This window comes from Pleurodeles waltl, chromosome 7 (genome assembly GCF_031143425.1).
Source record: "Pleurodeles waltl isolate 20211129_DDA chromosome 7, aPleWal1.hap1.20221129, whole genome shotgun sequence".
Classification (NCBI taxonomy): Eukaryota; Metazoa; Chordata; class Amphibia; order Caudata; family Salamandridae; genus Pleurodeles; species Pleurodeles waltl.
Window position 1 is genome coordinate 179,285,738 of NC_090446.1, and position 27,928 is coordinate 179,313,665.

Genomic DNA, 27,928 nt, shown 5'->3' on the forward strand with positions numbered 1-27,928 from the left:
ACACAATCTAGCGATTGTGCTGCTTTTTGGGATACATCGGGTACAGGCATTTATGCCTTTGTATTTGCCTCCGCCATTTTGTCTAGTGAAGGCGCAAGGTTGCAGCTCTATCACGTTAGTCTTACCAGTATTTTTGGCGGTTCGTAGGTGTACAGTACAGGCGGTTTCCCCCTTTTATTGCGACCTAGTAAAAAATATTTACTGTGCCAAATATTTGAAGATGGCTTCGGGCACCTCACAGCGGAGGCTGGTCGCTTGAGTCTGGTAGCGGGAAGCAGCGTGTCGGAGAGACCGATGTGGCAAGCTTCCAGAGGCGTGACGCCAGGGATCTTCGCCCCCTCACCGCCCCACAGTAAAACATCTGCAAGAGCTGAGGTAGGCAGCTGGGGCCGGCCGGGTACACGTAGTACGGCTCCACAGACCATGAAAGAAAGGGGCGGGGCTGGTGTGGGGCTGCAGGTCATAAGCGGTGTGGTACACCCAGGGCCAGCTCAGGAGCAGAAGGCTCATCAAGGGATAACAAATGGGAATACAGGGGGCGGTGGCCAAAGTATGAAAGGGCACAAAGGCCCCGTCCCAATAAAAAACTGGAGCACCCGGTAGTGGTGCAAATGTTAGAGAGGGACATGCCAGCAATAGTCAAGGCCTGATTCTAGACCCTGTAGAAAGGGCAGGCCCATCACAGAATGGAGCACGAGTAAGCGATTTGTGGGAGCAGGAGATGGGGGTGAGGCAACAGCCCAGCCAGAAGGAAGAACTCACTGACCCAGGGGATGGACAACATTTTCTTTTGGGATTCTGGCGTTGGTTGGCCAAAGCACCAGAGGCCCTACAGAAACTGTGGAGGGAGGTGGGATTAATGGGGAAACGAGAATGGGCTCCACAATGGGGTCAAACTGAGGGGTCTAGGAATGCATTCAGGCCGATTCAACTGCAGAGCTAGGGCAAATTTGGAATCAAGACAAGGGTACTTGTTCCACGTTGGGAGAAGCCCAGTTTGGAGTGGAGTGAGGATGAAGGCCTGTCCAGCCCTGTGTGCGGGGAGAGAGAGAAACCTTGCAATGTGTATTCATGCAAGAGGAATGTGGGGATACACCCCAAGCGGTAGGGTTAAAACAGGCTTTGGTGTCCTGAGTGCAGGTTTAGTGACAGCAGGCAGTAGAAGGGGATAGTAGAGGGTGCTGCACACTGGATTTGTCTTTGATGTTACAGGTTTCTGGAGCTAGCAAATACATAGACTCAAAGGAGTTTAGTACAGCTCACTGACCCCGAGAGGAAGGGATGGCGCGGTGTGGTGCAGCAGACCTGATAGCGTCATGGGATCACAAATTGGGCACCCGCCATAGGTCAATAGCAGCTCCAAAGGGGCGATTCAGTCAAGAATACTCAGCAAATACATCTACTCAGCATCCATTCTTGGATACTCCGTTGAGAGAGTATGGTACGGCTCCTCAGAGTATATGTTTCATGTATCCCGGGAGGGAACAGGTGGCCCCTTTGTGTGTGGTGAGTACAAGCTCCCAGATGGGAGTCGGTGGCACAAAGTTGGGTGAGGTGCACAGACTATGAAGTGTGGCAGGTCAAAAACGGAATTGGATGCAAGAGTATTACATGGAGGAGCTAATGTATGAGGAGGACAGTCTGGAGGAAGGGGAGATCGTAAAGGAAATTTCTTCCCAAAGGCTGGGGAGTACATGGCATCAAGGGGGCAGCTGACTAATGCCTCTTGCAGCGACATTTTGCATTTGAGACAGAAAGAACGGACCCCACATGGGTGACAGACAGTGCTGGACAGGAATCTTTCTCTGGCAATACAGCAGGCTTCTGAGCGGGTGCAGACTTTGTTGCCAGAGAAGACACAGGATTGCAGTCAGGAGGTTCAGAGGTTATTCTCAAAAGGGTAGATCAAAGACATGAGACTATGGCCCTCATTGCAACCCTGGCGGTCGGTGGTAAGACCGCCAACAGGCTGGCGGAAAAAAAATGGAATCACTACTGTGGCGGAATCCGCCAACATAGACAGACACTTTAACACTCTGACCGTCACAGCGGTACAAACAGCATGGCGGTCACCGACCAACAGACAGGCGGAAGACAATGTACCGCACACTGTATTATGAGAGGCCAATCTGTCACCTTTTCCGGGGCGGACTCAATGCGAACAAAAACACGGCAGAAACTGAACTTGGAAGGGAAAACGCTCACCTCTACACATCCCACGAGGAACCAGGACACCATGGAGCCGGAACTCCAAATTCTACCTGCCCTTGTCTTCCTTCTCCTCTACCAGGAGCACGACCGACGGCGGCGACGACCACAGTGAGTACTGCACCTACGACACAGAGGAGGTGGGAGGGAAAAGAGAGTGACACACACACACAACACCCCCACACCCACCCTCACACACTACAACACACAAACCAATACATGTCTAAACATTACATTTACACCCCCAACCCCCCCTGGAAGAACTGAAGGACAAAAGGAAATGATTTGAACGATTGTAATCAGGAAAAATCCATTACTCAAAAATATATATACACTATTAACAAATATGTACACCAAGATTCCTAGTCCATGTACTGCACCTACATAGTCCATATACCTCTGGGCCCAAAATGCATGGGCGAGGCCCACACTCAATACCCGATCCAAACGGAAAGAACACTGCAAGGGCATCAGATCGAAATAAAACAGGCACCTCAGGGGGAAAAGAAGGGGGGGCACCTCAGCCGGATGAGTGCACGACACCAGCTCCACGAGGGGGCTCCATGCCCATTGATGTATCCTGGGGAGTGCAAAGCCACAGTCTCTCAAGTCTTTCCAGTGGGTGGTTTGCCCACTGATGCATCCTGGGGAGTGCAAACCCACAGTCTCTCAAGTCTCTCCAGTGGGTGGTTTGCCCACTGCTTTATCCTGGGGAGTGCAAAGCCACAGTCTCTCAGGTCTCTCCAGTGGTTGGTTTGCCCACTGCTTTATCCTGGGGAATGCAAAGCCACAGTCTCACAAGTCTCTCCAGTGGGTGGTTTGCCCACTGCTTTATCCTGCGGAGTGCAAAGCCACAGTCTCTCAAATGGATAACAGTCTCCACTGGTTCTGGAGGGGGCTTGGTGCCCAGAGTGCTTCATCCTGCCAAGGACTGAGGTAGTGGATGTATCTCTCCACTGGTTCTGGAGGGGGCTTTGTGCCAAGAGTGCCTCATCCTGCCAAGGACTGGGGTAGTGGATGCCTTTCTCCACTGGTTCTGGAGGGGGCTTTGTGCCCAGAGTGCTTCATCCTGCCAAGGACTGAGGTAGTGGATGCCTTCTCCCTCCGGGCTGTGGCCAACTTCTTTTGTTTATGAGGTGGGGGACTGTCCTTGGCCTGGCTCCTTGGCACACTGGCTGCCTGCTGCTTGGCGCACTCCAGAAGCTGGTGACTGCTGGCACCACTGTTCCTAGTGAGGTGGGGGCTGAGGTGCTGGGTTGGGACCTGGAAAGACAGGCCCTAGGGGACAGAAGGAGTGGGAGAGGTGTAGGGAAGAGGTCAAGGTTTGCCAGGAAAAGTTTTTTAGATACACTGAGATGGGTACATGGAGGGGGTTGGGAGTGGAGGAAGAGGTAGTGGTTGTAGGAGGTGTACGTTTGCTGACTTTGGGTGAAGGTGCATAGGCTGGAGGCTGTCGTGAGGTGGATGGCTGTTCGGTGGGTGGGTGACTGCGTTTGTGTAGTTTGGGAGGTGGGCTCACAGACACACTGGTAGAGGACACAGGGGATGTGTGAATGGTAGTGGGGGTGGTGAGTGCACTTGAGAGGTGTGTGGTGATGGGCGTGCTGGATGGAGGTAGTGGCTGAGGATGTAGTGCATGTGGGTGTGAGTGTAGACGTGACAGGGAGGGAGGAGGGAGACGTGGAGTAGGGGGACAGAGTGGAGGCAGTGGCTGTTGGTATGTCTGCATGGGTATGATGCTTGTGTGAGTGCCTGTGGGATGTGTGGTGCTTATGTTGACCAGAGCTACCCTTGTGTGTTGAGGTGTGTGCATGCTGGTCTGATGATGTGCTTGGGATAGGCTGAGGTACTGGGGATTGTGTCTGGGTGGAGGAAGTTGGAGGGGGGAGGCAAGACACAGGAACAATGGCTGCCATCAGTGCTGAGGCCAGAGTCTGAAAAGCTCTCTGTTGGGCTGCCTGACCAGGATGAATGCCCTCCAGGTATACATTTGTCTGTTGCAACTGCCTCTCTACACCCTGGATGGCATTCAGAATGGTAGACTGCCCAACAGTGAGGGATCTGAGGGGGTCAATGGCCTCCTCACTGAGGGCAGCAGGGCTGACAGTGGAAGGGACTGAGGTGCCTGGGGCGAAGGAGCTGCCCACCCTCTTGGGTGAGCGACCACAGGGCACACACTGAGGGGCTGGTGGGAGGGCGGTGCTGGTAGGGGGGGTGGCGGCTGTACCTGTAGATGCGGTGGGCACAGAGGGGCCCGCCACCGCAAAGGAGTTCCCATCAGAGGAGAAGTCAGTGTCGCTGGTCTCAGCTCCTGTCCCCACCGTGGAGCTCCCCTCGCCCTCCGTCCCACTGGAGAATTCGGAGTCCGTAGTCTCGCCCTCTAGGGCCATGTGGGATGCAGCTCCCTCCTGCTCCGGTGGCACTGCTCCTCCGCATGATGATGCTAATGCACACAAGAACAGGGAGACCACAAAAAGGGGGGGAAGAAAGTAGAAAGACATGTTCAGTGCATGCAATACCCCTACCGTTGGCAGACACAGCAGCCCTCTGCACTACGCCATGCACTTAGAGTTCCCTAATTAATCACAGGGCCATGAAGTACAAGGCCTATGCCCGATTGCTGCACACATGGAAGTCACAGGAGCCTGACTAGAGGTAGATGGCTCTTAACACTGGTGGGGTGGGGTGCCACATAGCCTGCCTCACGAAGGGACCTTGCCTGCAAAACTCACCCTGGCCTAGGGGAACCCACTGCCCACCTCCCCCACCCAGACACCTCCCATGCGTGCTGAATCAGCTGAATGAGAGTGTACTCACCCCCTTGTGGCTGCTGCTCCAACTCCGGATACGCCACCGTCAGGATCCGGAACATCAGGGGGGTCATGGTGCAACAGGCACCCCTCCCCTCCCACGTTGGGAGGCCATCCCCAGCTGGGCCTCCGCCGTCTTCTTGCTCCATTGACGAATGTCCTCCCATCTTTTACGGCAGTGGGTGCTCTGTCTGTGGTGGAACCCCAGGGTCCGGACTTCCTTGGCGATGGCACGCCAAATATCCTTCTTCTGGTGGGCGCTGACCTACAGGAATAGTAAAGGGGAAAAGGAGAAACTATAACCTTCCATACCGTCACAGTCATTGGCCCACGTTCCCACCCTTGCCCTGACGCACATGCACTCACCGTCGTTTCATGCACGCCTCATTCCCCCCCCATCTCCCATCCACACCACTCCAAACAGGCATTGCCCATACAGCATGCTCACAGTGTACTCGCCTGTTTGTCTGGAGGACCGTAGAGTAGCGTGTACTGGGGAGGACCCCATCCACAAGTTTCTCCAACTCCTCCAATGTGAAGGCAGGGGCCCTTGCCCAAGACACTTGAGCCATTGTCGCTTCCAGACTGAGGTCACAGCAGCACGTGCAGTGTAGGTCCTCTCCTGTCGAAGATCAGGTATCAAGTGAGTGAACAGACAGAAAATGGCGGTCACATCCGCGGCGGTGCGTACCGTCACCACCGGCGTACATCGTCATTGGCTCCTCGGACCCAAAGGGTCCAATGTTAACCAATGCAGGATTACGCTGTGGTCTTCGACCGCCTACCGCGACGGTGTACAACGCCAGCGCAGTTACCTCATATCCCATTGTCCCACCTTACAGGTCAGGCAGCTGCCATTTCAGGGGGCCACATGGCATTATTTTTTTAATGCGTCTCACATATCTAGGCGTCTCACATACACACTAAGACAGGCACATAGCAGATTGACAAATATGTGCAATTAAGATGTGTGTTCGTACCTCGGTGTTAGCTGACCCTCTGCTCACTGTTCTCATCCATAGACCATGTCCGCTGGAGCAGGTGAGGAGATGGCAGCATCCTCCAGTGTACAGACCGCTGGTGGACCTGTCGACAATGGAAGAGCGACATGTTATAGTGACCTACCGACTTCATCCTGCCACAATCCAGGAACTGTGTGCCCAGTTGGAGCCACACCTGATGTCAGCTATCCGCCATCCCACAGGTATCCCCCTTCTAGTGCAGGTCCTGTCAGTACTCCATTTCCTGGCAAGTGGGTCTTTTCAAACTACAGTGGCGATAGCATCAGGGATGTCCCAGCCTATGTTCTCAAACGTCTTATCCAGCGTGTTGTCTGCCCTGCTGAAACACATGCGCAGCTACTTCGTGTTCCCTCAGGTGGAGGATTTGCCTACAGTGAAAGGTGACTTCTATGCTCTGGGACATATCCCCAACTTCATAGGTGCCATTGATGGGACACATGTGGCCTTTGTACCCCCCCCCCATGCCCCCCCCCCCGGAGTGACCAGGTGTACAGAAACCAGAAGAGTTACCATTCAATGAATGTTCAGATGGTGTGTTTGGCCGACCAGTACATCTCCCATGTGAAAGCCAAGTTTCCTGGCTCAGTGCATGACGCTTACATTCTAAGGAATAGCAGCATCCCTTATGTGATGGGGCAACTCCAGAGGCACCGTGTGTGGCTATTAGGTGAGGACATGGACCCTATACAGTGTGAATAATTGTTTGGGTCTGGGGTTGTCTAAAATTTGTCCCTCTACATTTGCAGGTGACTCTGGCTACCCCAACCTGTCATGGCTACTGACCCCAGTGAGGAATCCCAGGACAAGGGCAGAGGAACACTACAATGAGGCACATGGCCGAACTAGAAGGGTTATAGAGAGGACCTTCGGCCTCCTGAAGGCCAGGTTCCGGTGCCTCCATATTAAAGGTGGTTCCCTCTACTACTCCCCAAAGAAGGTGTGCCAGATCATCGTGGCCTGGTGTTTGCTGCACAACTTGGCTTTGCGACGCCAGGTGCCTTTTCTGCAGGAGGATGGTCCAGATGGAGATCTTGTGCTGTGGAGTCTGTGGACGGTGAAGAAGAGGAGCCAGAAGAAGAGGACATAGAGGACAGAAACACCGTGATCCATCAATACTTCCAGTGAGACACAGGTAAGAAGACATCACTGCCTCCTACATCTGATAAAATTGTTCTACCTCTGATCTGTCTTTCACGTTCACCCATTGTATGGACCCTGATTTGTCACTTTCCCTTTCGATTTCACAGATGTGGGTCCCACTGTGTGACCTCTGCTATGTAACCTCATGGACTAGAGCTGTGTGACATAGGTATGTTAACAATAGAATGGACATTGCCATTTTCCTTAGTCATTGCTAATACACATTTGTGAAAGCACAGACTGACTCCAGATTGTTTTGTGATTCAAGGATGTTTATTTCAGTGCAAAATAGTGGAGGGGTTTGTAAAATGGTCAGGGGTGATGGTGGAGGAATGTCCATGGCAAAATCCAGTCTATTAGTCTCACAGGTGCATTGTCCAAAGGGGCACGGGAAGTGGAGCTAGGGCATTATAAGGATGGACAGTGTGACAAAGTGGGACAGAAGAGTGACAATCAGGGTCGTCTCATTTCTTGGTGGGGGTCTTGGCATTGTTCTCTGTCTTTGCCCTGGATCTCAGGGACCGTTTGCGGGGTGGTTCTCCATCTGCAAGGGGTAAGGTGCTGGTGTCGTGGTCCTGTGGCGATGCCTCCTGTCCACTAGCGCCGGCGGAGTTGGAGGGCAGTTCATCGTCCAGACTAGTGCCAGGGGCCCCTTGTTGTGCCACTGTGTCCCTCCTGGTGTTCACAAGGTCCTTCAGCACCCCTACAATGGTGCCCAGGGTGGTATTGATGGATACTGTTCCTCCTGCAGCCGCTGGGTCTCCTGGAACTTGACCAGTACCGTTGCCATCGTCTCCTGGGAATGATGGTAGGCTCCGATGATGTTGGAGAGAGCCTCGTGGAGAGTGGGTTCCCTGGGCCTGTCCTCCCCCTGTCGCACAGCAGCCCTCCCAGTTCCCCTGTGTTCCTGGGCCTCTGTCCCCTGAATCGTGTGCCCACTACCACTGCCCCCAGGTCCCTGCTGTTCTTGAGGTAGTGGGTTAGCCTGGGTTCCCTGTAGTGGTGGATACACTGCTGCTTGACGTGTCCTGGGGACAAGGGTATGGGCCCGCTGGGTGGGTGCTGTGCTGGTGTTTCCTGAGGGGGGAGGCTTTGTGGTGGCCTGTGCCAGTGTGAGGGGAACCAACTGTCCCAAGGTCCTAGATGGGCTGGGCTGGTCATCTAGATCCAGTTGGACAGAGCTGCTGTCATCACTGTGGGCCTCTTCTGTGGGTGGAGTGGACATGTCTGGAACCTCCTGTCCGGTGACGTTGGGTAGGGGTCCTGCAGGGGTGTAAATGCATAGTTTTAGTATCTGTGTGTGCCATGGTGTGCAATGGGTTGGTGACCCTGCAGCCCAGTGCTTCCATTCCTGTGTAGGAGCTTGTGTGATATTTGTTTAGGGGTCTGTGTGGGTATGTGGAATGGACATGCATTGGTGATGGGTGTCCATGCTTTGTTGTTGCATGTAGGGCTTGGTGTTGGGACGTGTGGTTTGTGCTAGTGGGACATATGTGAGGAGTTGGAGTGATGGGGGTGAGGGCGAGGGTGGGGGGTATGTAGTAGCATGCAGGTAGGGTGGGGGATGTAATATTAAAGCTTTGACTTGTCGCGTAGGCTCTCATTATCCTAATGAGAATACTGGATTTTGAGCAGAAAGATCGTCCACAATGTGGGGGACTGAGTCTGACCCACGGTGGATGACGCTTGTCACTCCAAATCCGGGTTTTGCTTCGGCTAACTAGCAGTGCCTCATCTCTCCCAAATGGGAGAGACAATTGGGCAGCCGAGCGCATTACATATCGGTACTTCTCAGGGAAGTCGTGGTCACTCAGGTCACAACCGGTTCTCTCACACAGAGTGCGGTCTCATATATAAATAACAATAAAGGCAGTATACGTTTTAAAGATTGGTTTAATAAAACAACTGCATTTTGGATAGCAAAGCGTGAGCTGCAATAACCAGAACTACACAACACAGTAATATTAAAATAGTAACGATGAGAGTGAAACACAAGAATAAGGCTATCATAGTGCCGCTAGGATCTATGGGCTATTCTCTCTCTAAGTTATATTACGAGCACAGCATGTTAAGCTCTCAAGCCTGCCTTTCAGGTTTCCCCGGGAGGACATCAACCCTCATTCCTGAGCAAAGGCCTGTAATCTGCATCAGCATCTGCAACAGGGCATTCACCATACAGTTGTGGTTCCCTGGCTGAAATCTCCCTCTTGACGTGTATTAGGACTAGAAAGTGTTTTTATAACTAACACAGCAGATGTTCTAAGAAAATGTCCCTACGTAAGGATGTGTATTTTCTACGAATGTTGGAGACTAAACTTCTACCACGTTTACCGGCAATGTACCAGACTGTAGCCTTGACTGAAGCACAGGGCGATCAAGAATGCATTGTTTGAGAAAACAGTGCTGAACTAATCTAAACAGTTTGTCAGATGAAACTAAAACAAGACTGTAAACACTGTTTATTGTAAAATAACAGTGCAAAGCAGAATAAAATAGATCTAGGGCAAAGTGCACAGCGGCTTAGTATGTCAAACTAACGTGCATGGAGCTATACTTAAAAATGGCTACACAACAGACTTACCAGAGTCCATTCCTCCAGCTACTCCTGCGAGGCCCTTAGGATTCAGTATAGCCAAGACCTGCTCCTCCCATGTTCTTAGTTGTGGGGGAGGAGGTGGGGGTCCGCCGCCAGTCCTCTAAACCGCAATGTGGTGTCTTGAGACCACGGAACTCACCTTCCCCCATAGGTCGTTCCACCTCTTCCTGATGTCATCCTGTGTTCTTGGTTGCTGTCCCACTGCGTTGACCCTGTCCACGATTCTGCGCCATAGCTCCAACCTCCTAGCTATGGTGGTGATCCGAATAGCTGTGGCTCTACCCGGATGATTTCCTCCACCATGACCCTGAGCTCCTCCTCAGAAAACCTGGGGGTTCTTTGCTGTGCCATGGGGCGGTGTGGGTGTTGTGTGAGGTGGTGTGTTTTGTGATTTGTGGGGTGATGTTTAGGGGTGTGTATTGTTTTGTGCGTGGTTGTGTATGTGTGATGGTGTTGTGTGCCTCTGTATGCTGGTGTTGTCTTTGCTTTGCTGTCTCTCTGGCCTTCTTCGGATTTTTGGGTAGTAAGGGTTTGTGGGTAATGTGGGTGTGTGTTTTATATTGTATTGGGTGTGTGGGAGTGGTGTGTGTATGTGTATCAGGTGTGTGTATTTCGATTTGTCCAATGTGGTAGTGTTTTGTAAATGTGTGTGTATTTTGAGCACAGCGGTGTGTATCGCCATTGGAATACCACGGTTGAAAGACCGCCACGTGGATTCGGGGGTCGTGATAGTGTGGGCGTATTCCTGTTGGCATGACGGTGGAGGTTTTGTTATCGCCAGTTTATCACTGACCTTTGGTGTGGCGGACTTGTGTGGGTGTCTAGATTTTGGCGGTTTCTGAGCAGTGGGTCATAATAGCTGTAGCAGAATTTCGCGGCCACAGTGGTGTGTTGGCAGTCTTCTGCACGGTGGTAAGTAGGATTTACCACCGATGTTGTAATGAGGGCCTATATAAGGGAACATATGTAAAAGACACAGGGGTAGAAGAGGATAATAGGTCAGCAGGGGAGACCAAAACATCAAAAGGGGATGTTAAAGTGTCAGGATCATCAGAGCACAAAGCTACAGATAGGGGCGAGGACAGTCAGCCTACTAACGAGGATGGCAATGAAAAAGGTACGCAAGCGGTGGATAAGAAGGAGAGTAAGGAACTGAAAATAAAGAAGCTTCCTGTTAGACCTGACAGCCTTAGGGTGGTCACCCTCAACGTTTTGCCTACCTCCCTCCACTTTTTGACACATTTTGTTGGCTGGTTCTAGGACTCTGTGTACTTTACCACTGCTAACCAGTGCTAAAGTGCATATGCTCTCTCCCGTAAAACACAGTGACATTGGCTCATACCCAATTGGCATATTTAATTTACTTGTAAGTCCCTAGTAAAGTTCACTGCATGTGCCCAGGTCCCGTAAATTAAATGCTACTAGTGGGGCTGCAGCACTGATTGTGCCACCCACATGAGTAGCCCCTTAACTATGTCTCAGGCCTGCCATTGCAAGGCCTGTGCACACAGTTTCACTGCCACTTCGACTTGGCATTTAAAAGTACTTGCCAAACCTGAAACTCCCCTTTTTCTACGCATAAGTCACGCCTAAGGTAGGCCTTGGATAACCCACAGGGCAGAGTGCCCTGTAGGCAAAAGGCAGGTCATATACCTGTGTGTTTTATATGTCCTGGTAGTGGAAAACTCCTATATTCATTTTCTACTGCTGTGAGGCCTGCTCCTTTCATAGGCTAACATTAGGGATATCCTAATATACTGTCTGAGTGGTAGGTTCTGATCAGAAAGGGCTAGACAGGTCATATTTAGTATTGCCAGAATAGTAGTACAGAATCCTGCTGACTGGTAAGGTTGGATTTTATATTACTATTTTCAAAATGCCACTTTTAGAAAGTGAGCATTTCTCTGCACTTAAAATCCTTGTGTGCCTTACAGCCTGTCTCCAATCCATGTCTGGGCTGGGCTGGTTGACAACTTCCTTTTGCATTTCTACCACACAGCCCTAAAAACAGAATGCTCAGTCACACCTGCACTCATCTGCATACTGAATGGGTCTTCCTCGGCTGGAAGGGTGGAGGCCCTGACACTTACGCTTCAAAGGACAGTGGCCTGCCCTCACACAATGGACTGCCAAACCCCCTACTGGGACCCTGGCCGACAGGACTGTACTGAAAAGGGACCTTGTGCACTTCAAAACCACTCTTTGAAGTCTTCCCCACTTCAAAGGCACTTTGGGGTATATAAACTGGGTCCCTGACCCTACCAACTGAGACACTTCCTGGCACAGACACTCTGAACCAGATCCTGAAACCTGCCACGAGGAGCTGCCTGGCAGCCCAAAGGACTCACCTGGACTACTTTGCTGTGAAGGACTGATGCTTTGCTGTTGCCCTGCTGCCTTGCTGGCTCTGCTGAGAAGTACTCTCCAAGGGCTTGCATTAAGCTTGCCTCCTGTTTCCTGAAGTCTCAGGGCCAAAAAGACTTCACCTCTGCAAAGGAACTCCTTGTGCGGCAGACTCGACGCACAGCCTGACTGAATCGATGCACAGCCTGCCTAGCGTGAAAGAATCGCATATCGCTAACCCGGAATGACGCAGCCCGGCTCCCCAAGAGGAGATCAACGCAGTACCAATGTTGTGACTGGAATTTTGATGCACAGCTCACTGGATCGACGCATCACTGAGCTGGAATCCATGCAGCGCCTGCTATGCGACAGAAACTCTGACGCATTGCCCACCGGATCAACACAGCACCTGTGACTTCGTCCTGCACGCCCAGGATTTCCACGCATCGTCCCTGGGCATCGAAAGACCCCACATCGCAAAGAGGATTCAAGCCTGCAAACTGGGATTTGAAGCAAAGTCCTTGCCACGTTGAAAAGCATTGGCGCATCGTCTGTGTGCGCCCAGGAATCCGATGCTTTCCATGCACCTCCTCCTCTGCGGTCTCCGTACGTGTAACTTTGACGCATACCAGGTACTTTGTGCTTGCAAGAGACAATTGTTGCTTTTAAGAACTTAAGACTCTTATTATTATTATCATCAAAGTGATATTTCATCTTCTGATTATCAAACCTTGATCGTTTTGACCTTAATTTATTCAGACAAATATCTCTGGTGTATTTTGTGGTGTTCTCACTGTGTTATTGTATGATTTATTGCACAAATACTTTACACATTGCCTTCTAAGTTAAGCCTGACTGCTCAGTGCCAAGCTACCAGAGGGTGGGCACAGGATAATTTGGATTGTATGTGACGTACCCTGACTAGGATTGTGGTCCCTACTTGGACAAGGGAGTATACCTCTGCCAACTAGAAACCCCATTTCTCTAACTTCCCTATTTGGGAGTAGCTAAACCATTGAGGGCTCATCTCATGCTGGCCACAAAGGAGAAGATTTGGAAGGGTGAATATGTGGAAATCTTCAAGTTGCTACATAGAGAAGTGAAGGCCAAGGAGGAGTGGAAGGTGGAAGAGTATCAGTGAGTGAAGCATCCACACGTGCCAATGACGATAGAAAACTGGAACAACATCCTAAAAGAAGGGTTGCCTTTTTTAAGTATATGGATGTAATTCGCATGGCCCAGATTTAATTTGGAGGCAATGCCTGGGCTCAATATGATGAGGAGTTTTGGGCCAGAATGGCAGTAGACCCTGAAGTAAAATCAGGGGAAATTGGTAACGACTTGTGGCAACATACGATGGGCCCAGTAAAATTCGACAAGAGCATATTTATGATGAGTGGTCTTCCAATTGTTTACCACCCCTTTCAGGCTTGTCCCACCCAGGAGGAAGGGGAGATGCAGTCAGCAAAAACCAAGGTGGAGCAGTCAGGACATGCTGGGAATTCATCAAGTGTTTGTGCACCAGGGAGTATTGTAAGTTTAAATATGAATGCTCCAAGTGCGTAGGTAAACATGCCTTGGTCCACTGCAATGCGGCGCCCGGGTCAGGACAGGGGACTGTAGTGGGAAACACAAACAACCAATGGCAACAGGAACCAACAACTACAAGGGAGGTAGGAGTGCACAAGGAGCTGCAGGAAAAAGCCCTTATGTCGGTTAAGGTAGAAAGGTTAGCTTACTAGTTACATTTGTATCAGGACAAGAAAAAAACACAACTAATTTTACAGGGTTTTCTGTGGGGTTTTAAACTAGGTCATGAAGTCATCAGTGTGTGTTGGGCAGAGAATGAAAATCAGTAAAAGAAAACACACGGTCAGACAAGGAAAAATTGTCAAGGTCAAGGAAGGTAGAATGGCAGGACCCTTTGATGACTGGCCTATGCAAGATTTGATATAGCTCTTCAGCGAATTACTTTATCACTGAGGAGAACTGATCAGTGTCATATTCGTCAGTGGATGTGGCTCTGGAGTTTGTGGAGACTGCTGGACTGGGTGTCTTTATTGCAAATTGTGACGTGAAGTCAGCATTTAGGCTACTTCCAGTGCATCCAGAAGACTTTCAGCTGTTAGGTATACAGTTTGGGGGCAACTAGTATTTAGTCAAGTCCTTGCCTATGGGCTGTTCCACTTCCTGTCTTCTTGATATTCTGGGCATCAGTCAATAACACACTATGGGGGTCATTCCGACCCTGGCGGGCACCGCCCGCTGGGCGGAAACCACCCAAAGACCGCACCTCGGTCAAATGACCGCGGGGGTCATTTTAACTTTCCCGCTGGGCCGGCGGGCGATCTCCAGAAGATCGCCCGCCGGCCCAGCGGGAAAGCCCCTGCAAAGAGGAAGCCGGCTCCGAATGGAGCCGGCGGATTTGCATGGGTGCGACGGGTGCAGTAGTACCCGTCACGATTTTCACTGTCTGCTATGCAGACAGTGAAAATCTTTGTGGGGCCCTGTTAGGGGGCCCCACGACACCCGTTCCCGCCAGCCTCTTCCTGGCGGTGTAAACCGCCAGGAACAGGCTGGCGGGAAGGGGGTCGGAATCCCAGCAAGCAGCGCCACCATGGAGGATTCCCTGGGCCAGGGGAAAACCGGCGGGAAACCGCCGGTTCCCCTTTTCTGACCGCGGCTTTGCCTGTAGAATAGTGAAGGCTGTTAGGACATTTTGTAGGCAACAAGGTTAGGCTCTCACAGGTCTGTCTTTGTCAAATCATCACATTTGGTTGTCAGCAGGAGTAAAAAGAGGATCTGAGAATGTGGAGTTTCTTTTTGGAATCCTTAATAGGATTCCCATACATAGCCCACGGGAAATTGACTTAGAAGTACAGCTGTACCTCGGGCGGTGTTGGGTTTGGCATATACTGGCAAGGGAGATGGTGCGCAGAGGAGTGGCGGACCGCATGGATGAAAGAGTGAAGAAATACAGCATTTCTGGAGCTTTTTCCACTAGTGGTTGCAGTGCATTTATGGGCCACATCATTACAACACAAGCAGGTCATTTTTAGAGTGGATAACATGGCACTGGTTCTGGTTGTGAATAGACAGTCGGTCGGGGACCCACATGTTTTGAAACTGTTGTGAGTATTTGTGCTGGCTTGCCTTAAGAATGACATTGTATTTACAGCCAGACATGTGCCAGGTGCCGACAATGACATTGTGGACACTTTGGCCCTCATTACAACTTTCGTGGTAAATGTCGCCTGCTGCCGTGCCGATGGCCGCCAACATACCGTGACCGTGGCGGTATTCCTCTACGGTATTATGACCCACACAGAGAAATCCGCCACTGTACAGACACCCACACAAGTCCGCCAGCCCAAAGGTCAGTGATAAACTGGTGATAGCAAAATCCACACCGTTACGCCAACAGTAATACGCCCACAGTATCAGGATCCACAAATCACCGTGGCGGTCTTTCAAGCGCGGTAAACCATTGCCGGTACACACCGCTGCGCTCAAAATTCACACACTTACAAGACACCACCACATTGGACAATTCAAACTACACAAACCTGACACACATACACACACCACACCCACAAACCCACACCACTATAAAACACACACCCACATTACCCACAACCCCTTACAGTGAAAAAAAGATAGCAAGCAGAGAGAGACAAGCCAGGAGCACCCACTCAATCAGAGGCACAATACATCATCACCCATACACCATGCACGCACATCCCAATACAACACCACACACATCACCCCACACATCCTCGCACATATCACTCAAACCACACCCATGGAACCCCAAAGACACCCCAGGTTTTCAGAGGAGGAGCTAAGGGTCATGGTGGAGGAAATCATCCGGGTAGAGCCACAGCTATTCGGATCCCATGTGCAGCAGACATCCATTGCAAGGAAGATAGAGCTATGGTGGAGAATAGTGGACAGGGTCAAATCCCAGAACAAGGGATGACATCAGGAAGAGATGGAACGACCTACGGGGGAAGGTGCGTCCGTGGTTGCAAGACACCAGGTAGCTGTACAGAGGACTGGCGGTGGACCCCCCACCTCCTCCCCCACAACTAACAACATGGGAGGAGCAATAATGTGTCCTGAGGGCCTCGCAGGAGTAGCAGGAGGACTGGACTCTGGTAAGTCAAAACTTTACTACTATATCCCCCACCCTACTTCCATGCCATCACAAACAACAACCCCTACCCTCACCCCATCACTCCACCACCTCATATATACCCCACTATCACAACCCACCCATCCCAAAACCAAGCCCTGCATGTAACACCAATCCATGGACCCCCAGCACAGACCTGCATGGACACCCATTACCACAGCATGCACATTGTAAGGAAATGCCTCCTTGGCATGGTTGCCCCCTGACTTTTTGCCTTTGCTGATGCTATGTTTACAATTGAAAGTGTGCTGAGGCCTGCTAACCAGGCCCCAGCACCAGTGTTCTTTCCCTAACCTGTACTTTTGTATCCACAATTGGCAGACCCTGGCATCCAGATAAGTCCCTTGTAACTGGTACTTCTAGTACCAAGGGCCCTGATGCCAAGGAAGGTCTCTAAGGGCTGCAGCATGTCTTATGCCACCCTGGAGACCTCTCACTCAGCACAGACACACTGCTTGCCAGCTTGTGTGTGCTAGTGAGGACAAAACGAGTAAGTCGACATGGCACTCCCCTCAGGGTGCCATGCCAGCCTCTCACTGCCTATGCAGTATAGGTAAGACACCCCTCTAGCAGGCCTTACAGCCCTAAGGCAGGGTGCACTATACCATAGGTGAGGGTACCAGTGCATGAGCACTGTACCCCTACAGTGTCTAAGCAAAACCTTAGACATTGTAAGTGCAGGGTAGCCATAAGAGTATATGGTCTGGGAGTTTGTCAAACACGAACTCCACAGCACCATAATGGCTACACTGAAAACTGGGAAGTTTGGTATCAAACTTCTCAGCACAATAAATGCACACTTATGCCAGTGTACATTTTATTGCAAAATACACCCCAGAGGGCACCTTAGAGGTGCCCCCTGAAACTTAACCGACTGTCTGTGTAGGCTGACTAGTTCCAGCAGCCTGCCACACCAGAGACATGTTGCTGGCCCCATGGGGAGAGTGCCTTTGTCACTCTGAGGCCAGTAACAAAGCCTGCACTGGGTGGAGATGCTAACACCTCCCCCAGGCAGGAGCTGTAACACCTGGCGGTGAGCCTCAAAGGCTCACCCCTTTGTCACAGCCCAGCAGGGCACTCCAGCTTAGTGGAGTTGCCCGCCCCCTCCGGCCACGGCCCCCACTTTTGGCGGCAAGGCTGGAGGGAACAAAGAAAGCAACAAGGAGGAGTCACTGGCCAGTCAGGACAGCCCCTAAGGTGTCCTGAGCTGAAGTGACTCTAACTTTTAGAAATCCTCCATCTTGCAGATGGAGGATTCCCCCAATAGGGTTAGGATTGTGACCCCCTCCCCTTGGGAGGCGGCACAAAGAGGGTGTACCCACCCTCAGGGCTAGTAGCCATTGGCTACTAACCCCCCAGACCTAAACACGCCCTTAAATTTAGTATTTAAGGGCTACCCTGAACCCTAGAAAATTAGATTCCTGCAAACTACAAGAAGAAGGACTGCCTAGCTGAAAACCCCTGCAGAGGAAGACCAGAAGACGACAACTGCCTTGGCTCCAGAAACTCACCGGCCTGTCTCCTGCCTTCCAAAGAACTCTGCTCCAGCGACGCCTTCCAAGGGACCAGCGACCTCTGAATCCTCTGAGGACTGCCCTGCTTCGAAAAAGACAAGAAACTCCAGAGGACAGCGGACCTGCTCCAAAAAGACTGCAACTTTGTTTCCAGAAGCAGCTTTAAAGAACCCTGCAACTCCCCGCAAGAAGCGTGAGACTTGCAACACTGCACCCGGCGACCCCGACTCGGCTGGTGGAGAACCAACACCTCAGGGAGGACCCCCGGACTACTCTCCGACTGTGAGTACCAAAACCTGTCCCCCCTGAGCCCCCACAGCGCCGCCTGCAGAGGGAATCCCGAGGCTTCCCCTGACCGCGACTCTCTGAAACCTAAGTCCCGACGCCTGGAAAAGACCCTGCACCCGCAGCCCCCAGGACCTGAAGGACCGGACTTTCACTGGAGAAGTGACCCCCAGGAGTCCCTCTCCCTTGCCCAAGTGGAGGTTTCCCCGAGGAAGCCCCCCCTTGCCTGCCTGCAGCGCTGAAGAGATCCGTTGATCTCTCATAGACTAACATTGCGAACCCGACGCTTGTTTCTACACTGCACCCGGCCGCCCCCGCGCTGCTGAGGGTGAAATTTCTGTGTGGGCTTGTGTCCCCCCCGGTGCCCTACAAAACCCCCCTGGTCTGCCCTCCGAAGACGCGGGTACTTACCTGCAAGCAGACCGGAACCGGGGCACCCCCTTCTCTCCATTCTAGCCTATGCGTTTTGGGCACCCCGTTGAACTCTGCACCTGACCGGCCCTGAGCTGCTGGTGTGGTGACTTTGGGGTTGCTCTGAACCCCCAAAGGTGGGCTACCTTGGACCAAGAACTGAACCCTGTAAGTGTCTTACTTACCTGGTAAAACTAACAAAAACTTACCTCCCCCAGGAACTGTGAAAATTGCACTAAGTGTCCACTTTTAAAGTAGCTATTTGTCAATAACTTGAAAAGTATACATGCAATTGAAATGATTCAAAGTTCCTAATGTACTTACCTGCAATACCTTTCAAACAAGATATTACATGTTAAATTTGAACCTGTGGTTCTTAAAATAAACTAAGAAAAGATATTTTTCTATAACAAAACCTATTGGCTGGATTTGTCTCTGAGTGTGTGTACCTCATTTATTGTCTATGTGTATGTACAACAAATGCTTAACACTACTCCTTGGATAAGCCTACTGCTCGACCACACTACCACAAAATAGAGCATTAATATTATCTATTTTTACCACTATTTTACCTCTAAGGGGAACCCTTGGACTCTGTGCATGCTATTCCTTACTTTGAAATAGCACATACAGAGCCAACTTCCTACACACATTAAACAGAATCACCTAGCCCACAAAATCACCACGCACACAAGGCAAAGTTGACAGGTCAATCACAACCATACAGGGACCTACACCCATGCACAAGATGGCACATGCAGATACAATAACATTGCATTTTCATCCCCACAGGACCCCTACTCAACATCACCGGAGAGGAGGTGCCAGCAACATCCAGTCCCCCACCAGAGCAGGCCCACAGTGATGACAGCAGCTCTCCACGCCTGGATCACAATGACCAATCTGACCCATCAGGGACCTCTGGACAGTCAGTTACCCTGCCACAGTCCCATACCACCACAGAGCCTCCCCCCTCAGGAAACACCAGCAGAGCACCCACCCAGCAGGCCCATGCCACTGTCCCCAGGACACATCAATCAGAAGTGTGTCCACCACTACAGGGACCCCAGGCAACCCCACAAACACAGGACGAACAGGGAACTGGGGTCAGTGGCAGTGGGCACATGGTTCAGGGGACAGAGGCACAGGACAACAGGGAGGTTGGGAGGACAGGCCCAGGGAACCGACTCTCCAGGAGGCCCTCACCAACATCCTGGGAGCATACCACCATTCCCAGGAGACCATGGGCCAGTTAATGTACAAGTTGCAGGAGACCCAGCGGCTGCAGGAGGGACAGTACCTGAGGATCAGGGAGGACCTCAAAAGAATCTACACGATCCTGGTCACCATTGCATGCGTGCTGGCTGACATGGGCAAGACCATGAGGGAGACAGTGGCACAACAACAGGCCCCTGACACTAGCCATACCGAAGAACAGCTCTCCACCTCCGCTGGCGCTAGTGGATAGGAGGCCCCGCCACAGGACCAACAGGCCACCAGCACCCCACCCCCTGCAGAAGGAGAACCACCCCGCAAATGGTCCCTGCTATCCAGGCAGAAGTCTGAGAACATTGCCAAGACCCCCGCCAGGAAATAGGACTCACCTGATTGTCACCCTTCTGTCCCACTCTGTCTCCCCTTCCTATGCCCCATTGGACAATGCACCTGTGATACCAAGGGACTGGATTCTACCCTGGACTTTCCTCCACCATCACCCCAGCCCATTGCACATCCCCCTATACTTATGAGCACTTAAATAAACACCCTAGGAAACAAATACAAATCTGGAGTCCGTCCAATGAATCAAATATGTATTAGTTCAACAGTGTCAAAGCATTATAAGTCATATGTACAGTAAAATATACTTTGGAATGACCTTTGGTGGGCAGCAGTACACATAGCAGGAGGCAGAGTGGGGCACAGATATCTGAAAATAGAGATGCCAAAGGGTACAGTTAGTGGCCATAGACATAGGGAAATCAGGCTGCCATGTACAATGTCCAACATAAAACTGGAAAGTAAATTGAAGTTACAGTGTCTTACCTGTATGTCACTGGAAGTACTGCTGAATTATATTACTTCTGTTGTCAACATCTTCTTCCTCTGCCTCCTCTTCCTCACTGTCCACAGGCTCCACTGCTGCCAAAAGACCATCTACAGGCTCATCTTCCTGCAGAAAAGGCACCTGGCGTCTCAAGGCCAGGTTGTGCAACATGCAACGATGATCTGGCACACCTTCTTCGGTGAGTAGTACAGGGATCCACCTGTCAGATGGAGGCACTGGAACCTGGCATTCAGGAGGCTGAAGGTCCTTTCAATAATCCTCCTTGTATGCCCATATGCCTCATTGTAACATTCCTCTGCCCTTGTCCTGGCATTCCTCACTGGGGTCAGTATCCATGAGAGGTTGGGGTAACCAGAGTCACCTGCAAATATCAAGGGACAACTGTTAGACACACACTAACCCTTAGGGACAACCCCATACCCATATACCTACTTATACGGGGTGGGACCTTGGGCTCACCTATTAGCCACACCCGGTGCCTCTGGAGTTGGCCCATCACATATGGGACGCTGCTATTCCTCAAGATAAATGCGTCATGCACAGAGCCAGGATATTTGGCATTCCCATGGAGATGTACTGGTCCGCCAAACACACATCTGCACTTTCATAGAGTGATAGCTTTTTCTATTCCTGAAAACGTGTTAATTTCTCCGGTGGGGGGCAAATGCCACATGTTTACCGTCAATGGCACCAATGATTTGGGGAATATGTCCTATTGCATAAGCGTCGGCCTTCACTGTGGCCAAATCCTCCACCTGGGGGAATACGATGTAGCTGTACATGTGTTTCAGCAGCGCTGATAACACTCTGGTCAACAAGTCGGAGAACATTGGCTGAGACATCCCTGATGCCATAGCCACTGTTTTTTGGAAGGAACCACTTGCCAGGAAATGAAGCACTGACAGGACCTGCACTAGAGGGGGATACCTGTGGCCTGGCGGATAGCTGACATCAGGTCTGGCTACAATTTGGCACACAGTTCTTGGATTGTTGGCCGATCAAGCCTGTAGGTTATGATAATGTGTCTGTCCTCCATTGTCGCACGGTCCACCAGGGGTCTGTACACAGGAAGATGTCGCCATCTCATATTCAGCCTCAGCAGTTGAAGCCTATGGAAGAAAACGGTGAGCAGAGGGTCATATTCACACATCTGTTGCACTAAGGATGATTTTTGTTCCTTTACAGAACCAGTATGTGAATCCGACAGTCAGTTGCTGTGCCAGTGTCTGCTGTGACGCAGTTAGGTGCCATGCCTCGTGCCCCCCCTGAAATGGCGGCTGCCTGACCTGTGAGGATGGACAAGTGGAAATGAGGTAATTCCGCTGGTGTTGTGTGCCATCGCAGTAGGCGTTGAAGAGCACTGCGGAACTTCGCTTTGGTTATCATTGGGCCCTATGAGTTCCAGGAGCCAATGTCAATGTATGCCGGCGGTGACGGTACGCACCGCCACGGACGTGACCGCCATTTTCTATCTGTTCACTCACTTGCTACCTGACCTTCAACAGGAGAGGACCTACACTACAAGTGCTGCTGTGACCTGGGTCTGGAAGTTGCAATGGCTCATGTGTGTGGGGAAAGGGCCCCTGCCTTCACTGTGGAGGAGTTGGAGAAACTGTTGGATGGGGTCCTACTCCTGTACACTTACTCTACGGTCCTCCAGACAAACAGGGGAGTACTCTGTGAGCATGATGGGAGGGCCATGAATGTATGGAGTGCTCTGTGTGTAGGCCACATGTAGGGGGGGGCAGAGGGTCCTGGCCAGATTGCTGCAAGTATGGTGGTCAATGTATGTGCGTAAGTGGATGGGAGGGATATGTTGGGCCATGAGTATGACAGTCCGGATTGTATCACTAATCCTTTATCTGCTGTCTTTTACCTTCAAGTCAGCGCTCACAAGAAAAAGGGTATTTGGCGTGCCATCGCCAAGGAGGTGTGGACCCTGGGGGTCTTTGACAGGCAGAGCACCCACTGCCGCAAAAGGTGGGAGGACCTGGGTCGCTGGGCAAAGAAGGCAGTGGAGGCCCAGCTGGGGCTGGCCTCCCAACGAGGAACGGGTGCCCGTCACACCATGACCCCCCCTAATGTTACGCATCCTGGCAGTGGCCTATCCGGAATTGGATGGGTGCTTGAAGGCATCACAGCAGCCACAAGGGGGTGAGTACAGAATCCTGACTTTGCACGCTTTAAGAGCTACCTGGGTGGGGGATGTGGGCTATGGGTGCCCCTAGGCCAGGGCGAAGATGGCAGGGTAGGGCCCTTTATGGACAGGCTCAGAATCACTCCTTCCCCAATAGTGTTAGTGGGCATCTACTACTGGTCAGGGTCCTGTGGGTTTCAGGTGTGCAGCTAATAGCGGTAGGCATTATACCCCATGGACTGGTGACTATCTTAGTAACTGGTAGTGCATGGCCTAGTGCATAGGGCTGCTCCCTGTGCGTTGTGTATGCCAACGGTAGTGGTGTTGCTGGCATTGACCAAGTGTATCCTCTGTGTCTCCCCCCCTACCTTTTTGTTTTCTCACCCTGTCCTTGTGTGCATTAGCATAATCTGGCATAGGAGCAGAGGCACCGGCGATGAAGGAAGCTGCATCCCAAATGAGAGGCCGAATCCACCAAGGGTGAGGGCACCAGTGGGACAGAGGGCGAGAGGAGCACCATGATGGGGACAGGAGGGGAGACCACAGACAGCGACTCCTCCGATGGAAGCTCCCTGGCAGTGACGGACACCTCTATGCCCACCCCAACAACAGGTACAGCCGCCACCCCCCTACCAGCATGTTTCCCGTGCCTGCTCACCCAGGAGGGTGGGCATCTCCTTCGCCCCAGACACCTCAGGCCCTGCCCCAGTTAGCCCTGCTGCCCTCAGTGAGGAGGCTATTGACCTCCTGAGATCCCTCACTGTTGGGCAGTCAACCATACGGAATGCCATCCAGGGTCTCAAAAGGCATTTGCAACAAACAAATGCATACCTGGAGGGCATTCACTCTGGCGTGGCGGCCCAACAAGAGAGCATTTTAGGCTCTGGCCCACTCCCTGATGGCAGCCCTTGTACCTGTCTCTAGCCTCCCCCCTCCACCTTCCTCTACCCAGACCCATTCCCCTCAACCCCAGCCTATCCCAAGCACACCTTCAGATCACCATTCACCCAAATCACCACACAAAAGTGGCTCAGGCAAACACAAGCACCACACTTCATCTCACAGGCACTCACACAAGCACCATCCCCATGGAGACACACCAACATCCACTGCCTCCACTGTGTCCCCTTCCACCTCGTCGCCCACCTCCCTCCCAGTATTGTCTCCACTCATACATCTTCATCCACTACCTCCATCATCAGCACGTCCATCACAACAGACCACTCACGGGCAGTCACCACCCCCAAATCCATGCACACGTCCCCTGTGTCCTCTCCCTGTGTGTCTGTAACCCCTCTTTCCAAAGTACACAAACGCAAGCACCCACCCAACAGCCATCCACCTCCCAACAGCATCCAGCCCATACACCTGCACCGAAACACAGCAGACAGACACTTCCTACCACCACTCCCTCTTCCTCCACTCCCAAACCCTCTCCCTCTTCCTGCCCCAGTGTGTCTAAGAAGGTTTTCCTGGCAAACATTGACCTATTGCCTACCCCTCCCCTCCCTACCCCCCGTCCTTCACCCCAGGCCAGGGTGTCCAGAACCCAGGCCAGCACCTCAACCACCAAGTCGCCGTCCGCTGTGGTACCTGCAACTGACAGAGGCTCAAAGGGGTCACCCATCAGCCCAGCAAAGGACAAAACCATTCCGCCACCTGCCAAGGTGAAGAGGGAGACAGCATGCAGCAAGGCCAAGGAGCACGAACCACCCAGAAAGGCCTCCTCAAAAACTACAGCTGCCAGAGCCAAGGTCACACCACCATCTGCCAAGGTGAGAAAGGGGCACCAGGCAAGGCACCTCAGCCGTTGGAGGCTGCAGGTGAAGGCCTGGTGGCTACCAGCACAACTGCCAGCCCCGCCACCTGCACCGTGGCCAGCACCGCCAGCAGCCCCGCCGCTAGCACTGCCACCTGCACCGCCACCTGCACCGCCGCTAGCACCACTACTGTCAGCAGCAGCAGCCCTAGTGGGCAGCCGTCCAAGGCTGCAGGAGAAGGGCTGGAGCCTCCCTCCACCACTGGCAGCACGCCATCTGCACAGCCGCTAGCACCGCCGCAGGCCCCGCCACCTGCACCACTGACAGTAGGACCACTAGCAGCAGCCCCAGGGGGCAGCCGTCCGAGACTGCAGAAGAAGGGCTGGAACCTCCCACCACCACTTGCAGCACCTCCACCAGCAACTGCACTACCACCAGTGTGCAGCCTTAGCCACCGCAGAATGGAGTCTAGCCCTGCCTCCATGGACTATCATGCAACCTGTTCCCTGCAAATCTCGTGTCTCAGACACCCAGGTGAGGGACTGTCAACTGCCACACCCCAAGTGTTGCATCACTGGGCACAAGGCATCCTCCAGAACCAGTGGAAATATGCATCCACTCACCCTATCCTTGGCAGGATGAAGCACACTGGGCACAGGGCTCCCTCCAGAACCAGTGGAGAAAGGCATCCACTCACCCTATCCTTGGCAGGATGAAGCACACTGGGCACAAGGCCCCCAGGACCAGTGGAAGAACCCATCCACTTGAGAGACTGTGGCTTTGCACTCCCCATGAGCAACCAGTGGGCAAACCACCCACTTGAGAGACTTGTGAGATTGTGGCTTTGCACTCCCCAGGACCAAGCAGTGGGCAAACCACCCACTTGAGAGACTTGTGAGACTGTGGCTTTGCACTCCCCAGGACCAAGCAGTGGTCAAACCACCCACTTGAGAGACTTGTGAGACTGTGGCTTTGCACTCCCCAGGACCAAGCAGTGGGCAAACCACCCACTTGTGAGACTTGTGAGACTGTGGCCTTGCACTCCCCAAGACCAAGCAGTGGGCATGGAGCCCCCTCAAGGAGCAGTGGCGGTATTCCATCTTCCGGCTGAGGTGCTCCCCTTTCCCCATCCCCCTGAGGTGCCTGTGTGTTTTCAACCTGATGCCCCTGCAATGTTCTCTCCGTATTGATGCAGGAGTCAAGTATGGACTTGGCCCATGATGTTTGGGCCAGTGGCCCACGAACATTTTGAATGGACAATGTACCGTCTTATGTACATATTGTATATTTTTGTATATACTGTTTTTTATATTTATTACGTATATCTGCCTATTTCTAAAATATCACTGTTTAACTCAATTCCTTTTGTCCTTGTGTTCTTCCAGGGGGGTTACAGGGTGTTAATGTAATGTTGCTGCATGTGTGTATGGTGTTATGAGTGAGGGTGGGGGTGCTGCGTGTTGCGTGTGTGTGTCACTCTCTTTTTCCTCCCTCCCTCCCCTGTGTACTAGGTGCAGTACTTACCGTGGTCGTCTCTGCCACCTTTCGTATTCCTGGTAGATGAGGAGGTAGACCAGCATTGGCAGGACCTGCAGCTTGGGCTCCATGGCGTCCTGGTTCTTCGTTGAGTGTCAAGAGGTGAGCCGTTTCCCTTCTGTTTCCTGTTTCTGCCATGCTTTTGATGGTGTTGCTACCACCCCGGAAAAGCTAGAAGATAAGTGGGTTGTGAAGGGGTGGGTGGTACATTGTCTTCCGCCTGTCTGTTGGCGGTTACCGCCGTAGTGTTTGTTGCTACCGTCGTTGCGGTCGGAGTGTTAAAGTGTCTGTCTGTGTTGACGGTTTCCGCCGTAGTCGTGATTCCATTTTTTTTACAGGGTTGTAATGATGGCCTTTGTCTCATTCACAGTGGGAGTGATTCCATGGACTGGCCATGGCGGCGGACGGAGACAAGACTCCCATGCCACTGGAATTGTGGACCATAAGTGACAAAGGATGCCTCAGCTGATGATAGAGTTCCTATTGGTATCCGTTAGAAAGGCATATGCAAAAGCATGGTCAGAATTTCTGCAATCAGGGGCTCTCAGGAGAGCGAGCAACAGAATGAGGTAGGATGGAGGTCGTGGTACAGTTTATCGTGGGTTCAATTGACAAAGGGCACTCACGGGTAACCATAGCAGGAAATCTGTCAGGCTTTGCATTTGTAGGAAATCTGTGCTGGGGTTACGCATGTTCAGTGGGGGAATGAGGTAAGAGTATAGTTGAGGATGGGCAAGAGAACAAGGCAGGTCAACAGCATTAAGGAGATCTTTGACTTTTGACATATGTAAGAGGAAATTGGATAGGTTACAAGCCATTTGCACAAGTCCTTTTGAGGTCACATTGTTTTCCACGCTAATGTTGTGCATGTTTTTTGGGGCTGTTAGAGTATCAGAACTATTAGGGGGTCACAAAAGGGTATGTTTATAGTGGAAAGAGGTGAATATCCAATCCAATGGGATAAGGGTTTTCCTGCGTAGCTCTAAATTGACCAAAAATGTCAAGGGACTACTATACTTATCCCAGTTCAGGAGGGTGAAGATTTTTGCCAGTGGATATGTGGAGCACTTCTAAGGACGAACTTGTTTCCTTTAGAGGGACAAGTTTTCAGACATAGGAACAAGGAGGGGGTTAAGCCTGGCCAATTGTTGGGAGTGCTGCAAAAACTGCTCAACAGTCCGGGTCTACAGTGTAAGGCCTACGGTATGCATTCATTACGGATCAGGGAACAGGGTTGGTCAGGAGATAGGATCATGAGATAGGGGAAGTGGTCTTTGGACTGTTTTCAGCACTATATCAGGTCCAGAGACCAGGGTATAGGAGAAGTTGGGAATATTTCAGCACATTAATTCCAGTTTCTTTTCCAGGTACATACGGTGCCGGGACCGCTGTCTGCTGGCATGTCTTTCTGGATCGTAGGTCATTCATTTGTAAAATGGGCAGTGAAAGAAACGGGGCATTCCAGCTGTGGACGTAATCTGGGTTTCGGGAGGAACAATGTTTCAATATCTTGGCATGGTAGAGTTGATATGAAATGGAGGGATTTGTTACCATTTCTCAATTTCTTTACGGCAAGAGAATGTTTGCCCTAACATTTTACTTATTCATTTATGAGAAAATGATTTAGGGCCAGATGTAGTCGCACTGGTATGCAATTCCATTTGCGACTGCGAAAGCGGTCGCAAATGGACTCGCAGTTACCATCCACTTGAAGTGGATGGTAACCCAGTCGCAAACGGGAAGAGGTCCCCATGGGACCCCTTCCCCTTTGTGACTGGACCAAAAAAAAATTTTTCAGAGCAGGCAGTGGTCCTATGGACCACTACCTGCCCTGAAAAATACCGAAACAGAAGGTTTCGGTTTATTTTTCAAAGTGAAGCTCGTTTTCCTTTAAGGAAAACGGGTT

The 27,928-nt window shown here is 51.7% G+C and overlaps 1 protein-coding gene across 1 annotated transcript in view; it reads left to right on the forward strand.

Moving 5' to 3' along the window:
* Positions 1–279: 279 nt before the first annotated feature.
* The window catches only part of LOC138303937 (lysosomal protective protein-like), a 100,904-nt gene continuing 73,255 nt past the window's right edge, over positions 280–27,928 (forward strand). Inside the window, exon 1 of the mRNA XM_069243512.1 lies at positions 280–375. Coding sequence (XP_069099613.1) covers positions 295–375 — 81 coding nt within the window. The 5' untranslated portion in view covers positions 280–294. The remainder of the gene's footprint in view (positions 376–27,928) is intronic.